Here is a 12,843-nt window from a genome sequence, read left to right as displayed (position 1 = left end):
CTTCATTTACGAGAAAGTTGTAAGTCAGAAAAAAAGATGTTTATCAAAGTAGAAATCAAACTGTGTAAATGCACAGAAAAAGCACATCAGCAAACACAACCAGTAACAGTATAAAACATTGCAGAGAATTTCTGAGTTTGTTTTTTATTTTACAAAACAATTCCACAGCTGGTAAAAAAATTAGTCACATTACAGCAAGGCACATGGTTTTAAGACAATAAACCATTTGTGTGTTTTCCCTCCAAAATGGCCAGTATTTGCTATGGATGTAAACATCAGTATTTAAGACAAACGTGTTTAAACATCCTCCTCCTCAGTTTACAATAGCACAGTGATCTCACTTTCATGAACATGATTAAGTACCAAAATGAAGGAAGAGCTTTTCTCAGGAAGTCTGCAGCACACATAGAGCCCAATACACTTTCCTTTTAAAAACATGGTTTCTGAAAAGAATTTCAACTTGTGGCAGAAAATTCCTCCTTGGTTTTTGTAACAGCTCCTGAATAATCTTATTACTATAAATACTAAATGACATTAAATTGTTCACATCATCAATGTTGAACCATTTCAGATAGTACCAGTATTCATAATGGACTTTACCACATGAAACAGCAAAACATTGAAGTAGTAAAAAAAAAATCCCACATTTCAATGTATAGAGTCTCAGTACATTGGGAACAGATGACTACCACCCTCCCTATTTCCCTCTCTAATATAGCTGGAAAGTCAGCTGATCCAGGACATACAAATTCCATGCTAGAACTGTATGCTAAGGCTGCTTGGTTGAGGTTATGTTATCTGTACAGCAAAAAGTGAAAAAAAAGTGGGCAAATTGGTCAACAGGCTGAGCAAAAAGCACTTTCTGTTAGAACACCAAATCCTACTGAGATGGGCACTCAACATCGAAAAGTTTCTTTAGGGAAGTCAGCTTTAAGTGCTGTAGGCAACAGAGCAAGGACTTTGGGAAGGAAGGAGTTTGTGATTCCAACCACAAACTCTCTATTTGCAGTAGAGCACACACAACAACACATTCCTACCCACAAGGACAGTGAGATGGAAGGCTTCAGAAATACGCACCATGCTTCCTGCCAAGCAGATAACCAAAGCTGATGATATCAAAACGTAACACAAAGTAGGTTTAATGACCAAAAAAAAGGTATCATGATATCATCTAATTCAGATTGAAAACTACTCAGGAGGGAATATTCATATAGTTTACTCCCCAGTTATGTAAAAATCAAATAAAATAAAGTACTTCAGTTAAGTGGAAATTTCTTTTGCTGATAAACTTGTCAACAGACTCACTACAACCATTTAAAATTTAATAAGAATCTAAAGAGTTTTGTTCTGGGAGAGCTATTTTAAGTAAGAACTACTTGTAGATGAAGCAACAAACCCTGAGTATGTTTCACATATTGGCAAGAATATGGCAAGTCTCTCCTACTGTTTGATGTTGCCAGGAACATAATACAACACCAAAGGGCAACATAAACTCCAGTGGCACTCTTGTGATCCTTGTGTCCTTGCCATCTTCCCTTGAGTTCCCTTTCTGTAAAGGCACAATTGCTTAGCCTCATGTGCTGTGAAGTCAAATGAAGATTTGCTCTCTCTTCCTGAATAAAAGGCTGTGGAGCTGGAATTACAGTTTTAAACTGAGAGGGGGAAAGGACAAAAATCCATTTATGTGCCATCTACTGGTATTTTCATAAACTTCCTACTTGGCTGTGTTCACAAGAGCCAGCTAAAAGGTTCTAGGTAGCTAGAACTAGTGCACGTTGAAAAACTAATATTCACCATGCCCAATTGCACTGTTCTTCCAGAAGAACTGCCAGACAGTCAGGCTACCAGAACTCTGCCCAAGCTAGCCAAGGAATAAGCAAAAGACATGTACTCCTCCTACTCTGAAGTAATCAAAAAGAATCCCAAAAGTCAAATTCTGTTATCATGGCTGCTGAACCCAGAATGATGATCAGAGTTAATGTAATTTAGCTGGAGAGGGAAGGAGAAATAATAGATACTGTGCTTGTACCTTTTTCCAGGGACATTCAGAGATGCTAAAATTAAAGGAATAATTGGAATGTAAAAGGCATTAGGTTTGCATTTCAATTTCCCTTATATAAAGGAATTCTGTAAACATTATGAAAGTCCTAACAGAAGACTGGTATAGGTTCTTTGACTGATGTAAATTAGGTTTTGAACTTAGTCCCTGATAAAAAAAAGACATACATCAGTTTAGACACTTGTCTCAGATCAGCCAGGGAAAAGAAAGAACAATTTTCTTTAATTCCCAGTCTCTCTTGAGAATTTAACCAAATCATCTTTTCAAGAACAGTAATAGTCAACACATTTATTTCAAAACTAACTTCTAAATCTGGGAGGTAAAAAAAGTGCCAGGACACAGTACTTGAATCTGCATAACTGTTTCATTCCAACATCAATGCCATCTTTCCATTCAATTGCCTTTGCAACAATAATTCTGGCCACCTGGAATCCACAGAACACTTGTCAAAATCTCCCTTTCATACTATCTGCAAAAGGGAATCTTTGATTTTTTTTTTTTTTTAGAGGATCCTTACAGGTGGGTGGTAGTGCGCTTTATTAATTATCAGAAGGACACTTTAATTTAAGATTTTGGCTTAATTAATTTCTTAGGCACTTTCACAAAGCTATTTGCCTTCACTGTGAGCTTATACTTCACAGCCAAGGAGATCCAGACTTTTCCTATATTAAAGTCTTTGTAATACAAGTCAGGGATACACATGGCATGCAAACACAATACTCTTAAACAACTAAACTCTTGGTAGATTGAGGAAGAGATTCCTCAGTTCCCACCAGAGTGCACTGGAAAACTATAATCTTAAACACGGGCTTCAGCAAGACAGTCTGGTAAGAGGAAAGGGGAAAGCAGTTAAACACTATCTCACACAGCAGAAGCAGGAATCTGTGCTCAGATATTAAACTGACCACTACTGTGCTGTGGGAGTAAATGATTATACATAGCTCAGAAGATGAAGAGAACACAGAGTGGCCTTGGAATTTGGATACAGACTGTTCAGCACTTGTTTGTAGCTGGCAGCAGGATTGTTTCACGCTTTCCTTGTCACTACAGGCAACAGAATTTTGTACTTTCTCCTCCAGGCAGAGAAGTTCACTGGTGTGTGTAAGAGTTTTAACAGAAAGAAAACTGATTCCACTTACAAAGAAACAAAGAAAAATGTTGGAGTTTTAACTTATTTACAAGTTCAGAAAATGTCTTCTCCCTGACCCAGGCTCCTTAAAAACAATAGCCCATTTCTACCTTATGACAGTTTGTCCTCTGAGGAAGGATATACATAAACTCTTTTATTGCTTGTCTACTAAGCCCTTTGCATTGCTGTTATGCTACAGCTGAAGGAGAAGAGAAGCACTTCACTTCATGTGAAAAATGTCAGCTTCCTACCTTGCAATCATGAACAAGGAAAAGAACTCAAGTTCCTGGTAGCTGAAAACATCAATGGACCTTATTTCACAAGTGCTTTTCCAACAGGATCAAGATTTTTCAGATGAAAATGTCCCCTTTATGTATTTTAGGAAATACTAACAGTATGGACTGAGAATTAAGTATTTCATTAAAGATGCAAACATTTCATGGTTAGTCCACAACTGTGTTTGCTTTTCAAATTACATCTTTTAGAAGTTTCATAAACCTAAAATTTTGCAAGAGAGACAGGAAAAGAAAGAATACCAATATTCCATTATCCAAGGCAAACAGTGCAAAGATTAAGTGACTTGAGGCTATTTAAAAAAATCCCAAGTTGTTGGTAAGAAATCAGTTTTCAACTCTAGAACTGGCACAGTCCCATCACAGCCAAGGTCTTCACCTTATAGACTTCACCCATTACTTTGAAACTTTTGCAAAACCAAATGCATGAATTTATGCAAGAATCACCATAACAAATTATGGGCCTCTGCCCAGTTCTTCTGCCAGACTGAATTCCATTTGATCACAAGCCCCCTGTCCCACAGACACCACTTACAACCCCAAGCAACTGCAGACGCCGGGTGTAACACTAGGAGCTTCTAACAAGCAGCTGAAAGGCACATGTTCAAGACAGAAGTAGGAAACTACACACAACACAATAATCCAAACACAGTTCTACCCAGAACTGCCTAGAACTTTGAGAGGCATCCAGTATTCCTGTTAGGACAGACAGACTGAAACACATTTCTTCACAGCATCCCTACAGGTAGGAGAAAGAAAAAAAACACAAGAGAATTAGAGCCACCTCAGTTACATTATTTGGTAAGAGTCATTCCATGCTGCTATCCCAATGACACTGAGGACTGTAGAGATCAGTTTACCATGTATTCATTGCATTAACATGATTTGCACGACTACACAAATGCCTTAGAGACAGCAGGTTTGCTCAGTGCCCACCTGCTGCAGAAGTGACACCTGCAAGGCTGCCAGTGAGGCAAGGCACTGAAGGTGGGGCAGGAGACACAGCTCTGTGCTCACACAGGACGGTGCTCATAGGGGAGAACAGGACAAAAGGGACACAGAAGAATACACTTGTCTAGTAGCAGTTTGGACCAGCACTCAGGCATTCCAAAGGCAAGCCTTATGCTCAGTATTTGGTCAGCAGGCTTATATATTTCTGTGGGAAGCCCTCTCATTTTCTCCATTTGTGTTCTCCCACTAGAGAAGATGCTTGTTTTATTTCTGGCACTGTGGAAAACTTTCTAAAGCCACATACGACAATGCTTCTCTAAACTAATCTTCTGTATGATTAAACCTCAAAATGACAAAGGGTAAAAGAGTAGGAAAGCTTACCTTGCATATGGTATGAAGGAAATGCTGTACCTAAGAAGAAAGATTTTGAAAGTTACTTTTCATGTCAGATTTTATTAGAATCACAAATAAGAACAACCTCTCTGATATTCTAAACTGCAAGTTACATAACCAAAATGAAGCTTTGAGTCTGTGAGTAACAGGAAGGAGTATCTTTGCAAGCCATCTTAGCCCAGCCAGGATATCAAACACTGGCAAAATAGAGGGGGATGTTATGAAGGCATTTTAAACACAGCTCTCCTGCATCCAGTATTCTTTATGCTCCAACACCTACAGGTAGGCAAGATTAGAGTTAAGGGCTGACTAGGTGTCTATATCAGTTTGTGCACTCTTTAGGTGACTTAAACAGATCATATGTTAACATGAAGAACACTGACAGTTTGAATGGCATAATCTGGTCTCTGAACGAGACAAATTCAGGACAGTGTAAAAGAGAAATACCAGATAGTAGGCAACAAATTGATTTAAAAGGAAAAGAAAAAAACTAAGCTCAGTTCAAGCTCAGAGAAATGGAGCCCTGAGCTCTGTCTCCAGAGCCTCTGTTGAGAGGTTGTGTGAGAGACCAAGAAGTGGGAAAAGGTCAGCTCCTCACTGACGCATTGTCTTGAATCTAAGGGATTGACAAGCAAAAAATTTACCTTCCACCTAACTCCATGTCAAAATCCACTCACAATTCAGCTACTGGTGTCAGGTGCAACAGAAAGTAGAGTGTGCAGGGAGGAAATCACTCACCATGCCATGGCAAAAAACTGTAAGATGCAGAAAAGGAGCGCGAGTCCTGCCTTACGCCACTGGAGGGGAGAGGGGAGGGGGGAAGAAACACAGTAGAGACAACAGTGTAAGAATCTTACTTTTAAAACACACTCCAATTACATTAACTCCAGTTATATATACATACAGGACTTGAGTACTCACCCAGAAAGCAGAACACAGTGTTAGTATGAGACACAACTAGAAGAAAGCAAATTATTTTAATTAAAAATAGAAACAACTCCAGATTCTATGAATATTTGCAACACTGTAATGGGGTCCTTCACAGAGACAGAAATTAATTACATCATTTACCAGTTTAATTAAATTCTGCATCATAAGAGTTCCTTGTATTTAAAGGTTCCTTGCATTTAAAGTGCTCTCGCTATTACATTTCTGAAGTGAATTAAAGCAATCAGGAAATATCAGCCTGGTATCTCCAGAAAATGATTTTATGGCTGCAAAGGAGCAAGAGGAAGAGGTTCCTACAGCTCTTTTGCAGGTCCCTACTCCATCCCACACACTTCTTGGTGTCACAGGTACACACCATAATTCATCATTTCACATAATACTTTCAAAATACTTTTCATATACCACTCTTAGTCTTTCTACTTCTGCACAGTTCCTGATGATTACATGGTTACTATGGCATTGAAAAGCTCACCAATTAAGACCATGCTACACTTTCAAGAATTTTGGGCTATTGCTTTCTAGCTCTCCTGTGTATATATTGAAGTAAGGCACAGTCATTCAAACCAGCACTTTTTCTCCTTTCAGAGTTGCACTTTACTTTCTTTACTATAGGTAAAATCTTGGGGGGTAGTAGGATCATTTTCTGCTTTAATCTTCAGTTTTAACAGAAGCCTTCGATTAGTTTTCATTTTCAATTTAAGATTGACAGCTCATTTATCTATGATAGATGCTGATAATTCCTCTCCCTTCATCAGCATCCAACACCCTTTAGATACACATGCACCATTGTGCAACTAGAGATTATAATGTGCATCTTGCTGCTAGAATGGAAAAAAAACTCCCATCAAGTACTGCATATTCAGACACTAAGACATGCATTGCCAATGAAATCATACACTTGAGATCAATCAGTACTGACAACAAATGCAGTTCTTCCATTAGTTTTAAGGTGGTGATTTGTATATTGGTCTAAATATGCATCATACATGTAATGACTGGCTTTATCCCAGTGAACAACATTCCAGGAATTCTCCTTACTCCAGGCATCCTGAATGCATGCAAAGCACACACACACACACACACCACACAGTAGCTTCTTGCTTGGATCTGCAAGCATACACAGTCAATTTCTCAAGCTCTGCAGCATCTCTGGATGTGTAAAGAGAAATTGGGAAGTGCTGATACAAGCAAGCACTCTGAGGATATTCAGACTGAAAATGGGAGTTTCATGCAAGTTGAAGCACCTTTCAACTTTTTGACTTGCCAGAAGCAAACAGGAAAGTTGCAGAGACAAAAAAAAACTGTGTACTTTAAAGAAGTCAGTCTGAAACATATCAGCAACTTTTAGACAGAGAAACACACACAACACAAGGTTTGCTATAACTTCCATCTTCTGAAAATAAAGTAATTCCAAGGGTGACTCCACTGAATGTTGAATTTGCAATTTCATTCTGTCATACAAGTTTCAAAACCTGAAGCTATCAGCCAGCTGGGATGATCCTTAATGCAAGGTGACCAAGGCACAGTTTCCCCAGTTGCTTTGTCATGAAGAGATAAATTTATCTAGGTAGAAATACCTACACAGATCCTTCAAGGCAATTAGACAGAATATAAAATGACAAAATTATGCAAAATAAAATATCTAGCAACATCCATAGTACAACTTAAAAAAAATTCGTTTCCCATCATTTACTTCTTAGGCAATACGTAAATACAATGTTGTGACCTCAAGCACCCTAAAAAAGCACATGCATGGTTCACACACACCAGCCACAGACCCTTAATTCTCATTTAGCAAAACAAGTTGGCTTCAGCTCAGTTTTGCCTACCGGAGAGGTGTTTTTCTGGTGTCACGCTTACCGTTCCACTACAGCACATATGCAGTGTTTGACATTTTAAGAAAAGTCAAAAAAACACCAACCAAAAAAACACCTCCAGACACATCCTGAGCCACAGCTGGCTCGAATGAAAATTGCTGCCAGGTTTGTATGAGCTCAAAGTGACTCCCTGGATACTTACTAGCATAACAATAGTAGCAATCAAACGTGTGGGCTCAAACATCCGCTTCAATTGTTTCATTGGTCCCATAAGAAACATGGTGCTGGGAAAAACAAGTCGAGATGAACATGGAAATGAGAAAGGCAAAAGTGAAACTCGGTAAGATTAGACTGTCTGCTGCCATAGGAGCATCAGTACACTGTGTTGTTATGGCAATCAGTGCGGAATAACAAAAGAAATGGGATTATATAATGAGACTAAATCCATTCCTCCTTTTCTTTGTGCAAAGTATTTACAATTTTATTCACACTTGTTCTGTTAAAATTAACAGAAGCAGAGCACAACTATCAAGTTAGAAGCACAGGCCAAGGTCAGCTCAAATCAGATCATCCTTGACAGATGCTTTTCTAACCTGCTTTTCAAAAATGCCTTTTAAATCTGCTTTTCAACAACACCATCCACAGAGGCTCTGCATGGATTGCCAGGTAATCCAGCTCAATTCCTTTACATAAAAGGCTGTTTTCATGCCTGGATCCGTTCTCTGATCCCTTACCAGATCTGCAGCCTCATTTAGGGCCCTGGTGATGGATACTGGATGAATTATACAAGGTGAAACTTTTATCTAAAGTGATATTTCTGCCTCATATACTATATTATTCTGCTCATTAGCATATTACTTCCAAATCCATTGGAAGCATTATTTATGATTTCCTGCATCACGACAAGTTTCCACAATCACAGAAAGCTGGGCCTGTCACGGAGTATGTAGGGCTTTGCTTTAAGAACCTAGATGGCCATGAAGTCTTACTACATATGCTTGCCCTGACAGACTGCCCCAAACATAATCACCAAAACACACGGAGCACTTCCAAATGCAAAATGGCAAAGAATTATTTTATCTGGGGGAGGAGGAACGAACAAAATCAAAAAACCTCATGTTCACAGCATGAGTGTGATTCCTGTTTATTGATGAGCAACTTTTACCTTGAATGCATTACTAATAATAATAAACAAAATTAAAATTTTCTTTACCATTTCACTGCACTACTGGGGAAATGCTGTTCTGTAGAATTCAACAAGAAAATTATCTACAAAAGCAAATCTTCTCTTGCAAATGCAACAGCTTCTACCACTCATGCACTATCATTCTGCTTTTGTTTCTCATCTGTATTACAGAAATATATATAAAGGTTGTTACCTCCCAATGGATGCAATATTCCCCAGGGTATAAAACACTGCAAAGAGTACCAGCCCTTTCTTTGGTATCCATAGCAGACAACTACCCTAAAAAGGAACATTTGGAGAGAAAGGAGTTGGGGGGAAATTAACAGGTTTTAAACTGAAACAAATATAAATATTCAAGAAGTGTCATGTCACAAAAGAAATCTTAAGAAAACTTCAAGCCAAACTGTAAAATCACGCATAGGAAAGTAAATCGCATTTACTGGTATTCTTGTTAAGAGTCAGCGTATTGCATCTAACTGGAAGCGAGTCAAACGTCTCCGCAGAGAGTGGGGAAAATCAAGCAACAGCACAGAGGGAGGCTGTAATAATCTGGGCTCCCGAAACAAAAATATCGGGGAGATCTGCTAATAAGGCCTTACCAAGATCGAGCACAGACATCCGATCGCAAAACACGCAATGAAACCTTTCACTCGGGTGTCCCAACCTAAGGAAGTGGCATCGATAACCTAGAAACGAGGAGAAAAACAAAAGCGAAACTTGTTTACTTGTCGCTCCCGCGTCTTACCGAGGGCGAAAACTTCCTCTTGGGCTCTGCCGCGCCGTGTCCGCTCAGGCACCCTCCCGAGTGTCCCGCGGGGCGCGGGCCATGCCGCGGCTCCGGGAACCGCGGGGCAGCGCTGGCGGAGACCCGCGGGACCGTCCGCCGCGCGGGCTCCGGGGTGGCCGCTCCGCCCCCGCGCCGAGCACACCGGGGACGGGCGGCCGGGCCCCCGCCCGGCGGCGGCAGCGCTACCTCGGCCAGGCCGCTCGGCTCCTCCGCGTCGCGGCCGTTCAGCACCCGCTTCAGCTTGTCCATGGCTCCGCACCCCGCCCGGCCGGCTGGAATGCCCTACCCTCCCCAGGGACTACCAGCCCCGGCAGCCACCGCGCACACCTGCACGCCACAGGTAGGGGGAAGGCCGGCGGGGCGGCGCCCAGCCTGCCGGGGGATGTAGTCCAGATGTGATATATCCTACCTCCTCCCAGCACTTTCCAATCCATCGCTTGGCAGTAGCAAAATTCATTTTATAGTCGGTGAGGTTTCATTTTAATCCCACGACTGTGCCTCTTCTCCTGCTCACTTTATTTTCGTAATGAGCCTAGCAGTCTCCTGCCAGATTAAGGTATGTGGATGCAATGTCCTACTAGAAGCCAAAATTCAACATTACAAGTTGTTATTTCAATTTATTTTGCTCAGTTAAAAACAGAACTGTAAAACGTTTGTTACGTTTTATTTAGCAACATACAAGGAACAATATAAACTGCCACATAAAACTCGACACAAAATAGCTGGAGAATCACCCCACTCCCTCCCCACTGAAGTTATTTATACAAAGTGGTGCTTTAATGTGGAAATTTTGTGTCAGAACACTTGCTGTACAACAGTTTTTACTGCTGCTTCTTGGTAATCTGCATGGTGTAAGAAAGTCACAAAGTGCTCCACTTCTGAATTTGTTGTAACTGTAACTTGCTAATGGTGTTCTTGTGATTTCTCCAACAGGTGTGTTCCACTGAAATGCACAGCACCCTTTAGAACAGATGGAGAGTATAGAGTCAGGATAAAAGTCCATTCCATAAAACTTTACCAAGAGGTTACAAATTAGGATGTATGACGGACAAGAAAAAACACACAGTATAAGCTAAACATGCAGAGCACCCTTTCCACTGCTCCCTCCCCACTCTGTGGCTTTCCCCCCACACTCTATTTCAGACCAAAGGAGTTTAATGTTAGCATCACTGACCAAGCTCAAATCACAGTTTGAATTAACAAATGCAGATATAGTTTCCTTCATGCCAGCACTACATAAGCTCTGCTCCCAGTCATACCAGCTGTAAAGTGTTTTTATAAGCTCTAAGGCATGTACAATAATATATGCTTAGAGTAAGTGCCATGATTTACTTCTACCAGGAAAATATCTCTTCACCCCCATTTGTTGTTCCCTTCCTTTTCACTTTTTCCCCACTTCCCTCTATCACTGGAGTGGACCCAAATAATCTTCTGTTATTAAACGGATTTTAATCCCTTTGGTGCTGCATTCATTCGCAGTCCCCTTCTGCATCCTGACTCTAAACTGTTTAGGAAACAAGGGCAGAAAGATGAAAAAAATCCAACAGAATTTAGGACTGTAATGGGGCACATAGAGGACCTTGCTTCTATTTCAAAGTGGCCATAAATTCATTCACCCAGATCATGTCTGATAATTATCTGAGTTATCACCACTGACTTCTTTCAGAAACTGTTTCAGTTCTCTCCACTTATCCTATGGATTTTTTTTTTTTGCAGTAATCCTTTCCAAAGGATTCCAAAGATAAGGCTGAAGGTGTTTTCAGAAAAAAAATATTCTAATCAATATATTTGTACAAATTAATCCTCACAGTCTCTCTGTGATGTAGGCATATATTAACACTCATTTTTACATACAGGGAATGGAGGCACAGGAAAATGCCTTTGCCATGGTTAGAGTAAATCAGTGACACAGGAAAAATTGCAGTTAGTTCCTGCCTTTCCACCTGCTGTAGAATTCACTAGACCAGGCTGCCTCAAATAAAAGTGAAATTTGTGTGTGATTTGTAAACAGTCCCTTAGATGGCAGTACACTTTCCTCCCCCACCAAAAAAAACATCAGTGTCAATGAAAACCACATCACAAAAGAAATGGTTAAATACTAGGTTTTGTGGCGAGTTACTTCTAGTTAAGCCATGCAGTGTAGAATATGAAGATTTTTAAACAAAAACCCCAAGACATCAGAATGTGTCCATGTTCTTATCTGCAAGCACCTTGTAACTGCTTTTCACTGCAGTTACTTGTTTCCTGCACTGAGTGTCAGCAGCAAACCCAGACAAACCTGCTTAGCTGCCCCATTCTTAGGCCAAACCAGTAATGTACTGCAGGATTTCCACCAGCAACGCAAGTATTCAGTTTCATCTACAGAGTGTTGAAACCATGACTATACAAGTGATCACACTTCTATCAATATTATAACTTAGAAAAATTTTAAACCAAAATTATGTGTCTGGAATACATGTTGGCATCCTTCTAAGGCCCTACAGGATCTCATTTCTCAAACTGCAAATACCAGCATCCTTTAGGGATCAGACTTCCCCAGCCTTAAGCCCCACTGCAGTTTTGCAATTTGGCCGTCAGGGCAGCAGAACCATCCCCATATAGGCACATCCAGAAGGCCAGTACAGGGCAATGCCTTTCCAGCATCACACATGACTGGAGTAGCACAGGGACCCCAAGTGAGAGCTCCAGAACTGCCCAGAGAACTCCAGCTGACACCAGATTTAACCAGCATTTGTGAAGAGACTTACCAGTGTCTCTCTGTTAACCTCCAGCTCTCTTCCTGCTCTGGAGTTAATGCCTCACAAATAATTTTACCTTTATATAGTGTCAAACAAATATACTTTTTTTCCCTACACTTAAACCTATCCTCAGATGAAATGAATATTTTAAAGTGAGACTCTGGACCAGAAACCACAAGAAGTAACTTTGTTGATTATCAGTAGGGGAAGCCAAGCAAAATGGGTAGTTTAGGACAAACAGATCAAAATAAATGCAGAGGATTTTTTTTTTTTTTTACTGTGGATTATTTCTCAATAATAAATAATAAAATCATGCCAGTTTTACAACTCTGGTAGTTTCTTAGTATCTGAAGCAGCAGTAACAAAATCTTTTTAGAACTGTTAGTGGATGAGGGGTCCAGACAATAGTCCTGCCTGCTTGTGAACTCAACAGAACCCAGACTCCCAACAGTCATTTCTCCAATGCTGTTGAAAACCGTAACTCACCACCAGTCTATCATCAACTCCAGACATAGGTTAAAAAAAATCCAAACAAAAAAGAC

At 40.3% G+C, this 12,843-nt stretch overlaps 1 protein-coding gene across 2 annotated transcripts; it reads right to left on the bottom strand.

The window, feature by feature from the left end:
• Positions 1-128: 128 nt before the first annotated feature.
• On the bottom strand, positions 129-12,831 carry SFT2D2 (SFT2 domain containing 2). Of its 2 annotated transcripts, none has more exons than XM_021548838.4 (8): positions 9,973-12,831; positions 9,376-9,462; positions 8,970-9,055; positions 7,793-7,874; positions 5,747-5,782; positions 5,564-5,622; positions 4,814-4,843; positions 129-4,220 (listed from the first exon to the last, which is right to left on the bottom strand). In XM_021548838.4, the coding sequence occupies exons 1-8, from the start codon at positions 10,018-10,020 to the stop codon at positions 4,181-4,183; spliced, it is 468 nt and encodes a 155-aa protein (XP_021404513.1). In that variant the 5' UTR covers positions 10,021-12,831; the 3' UTR covers positions 129-4,180. The 2 variants fall into 2 exon arrangements, with proteins under 2 accessions (XP_021404513.1, XP_021404512.1); XM_021548837.4 differs by lacking the exon at positions 9,973-12,831 and adding an exon at positions 9,750-9,886.
• Positions 12,832-12,843: the final 12 nt, after the last annotated feature.

Source organism: Lonchura striata, chromosome 1 (assembly GCF_050655825.1).
Source record: "Lonchura striata isolate lonStrDom1 chromosome 1, ASM5065582v1, whole genome shotgun sequence".
NCBI lineage: Eukaryota > Metazoa > Chordata > Aves > Passeriformes > Estrildidae > Lonchura > Lonchura striata.
Note: the sequence above shows the minus strand (reverse complement) of the source record. Positions and strands in the feature narration are given on the sequence as shown.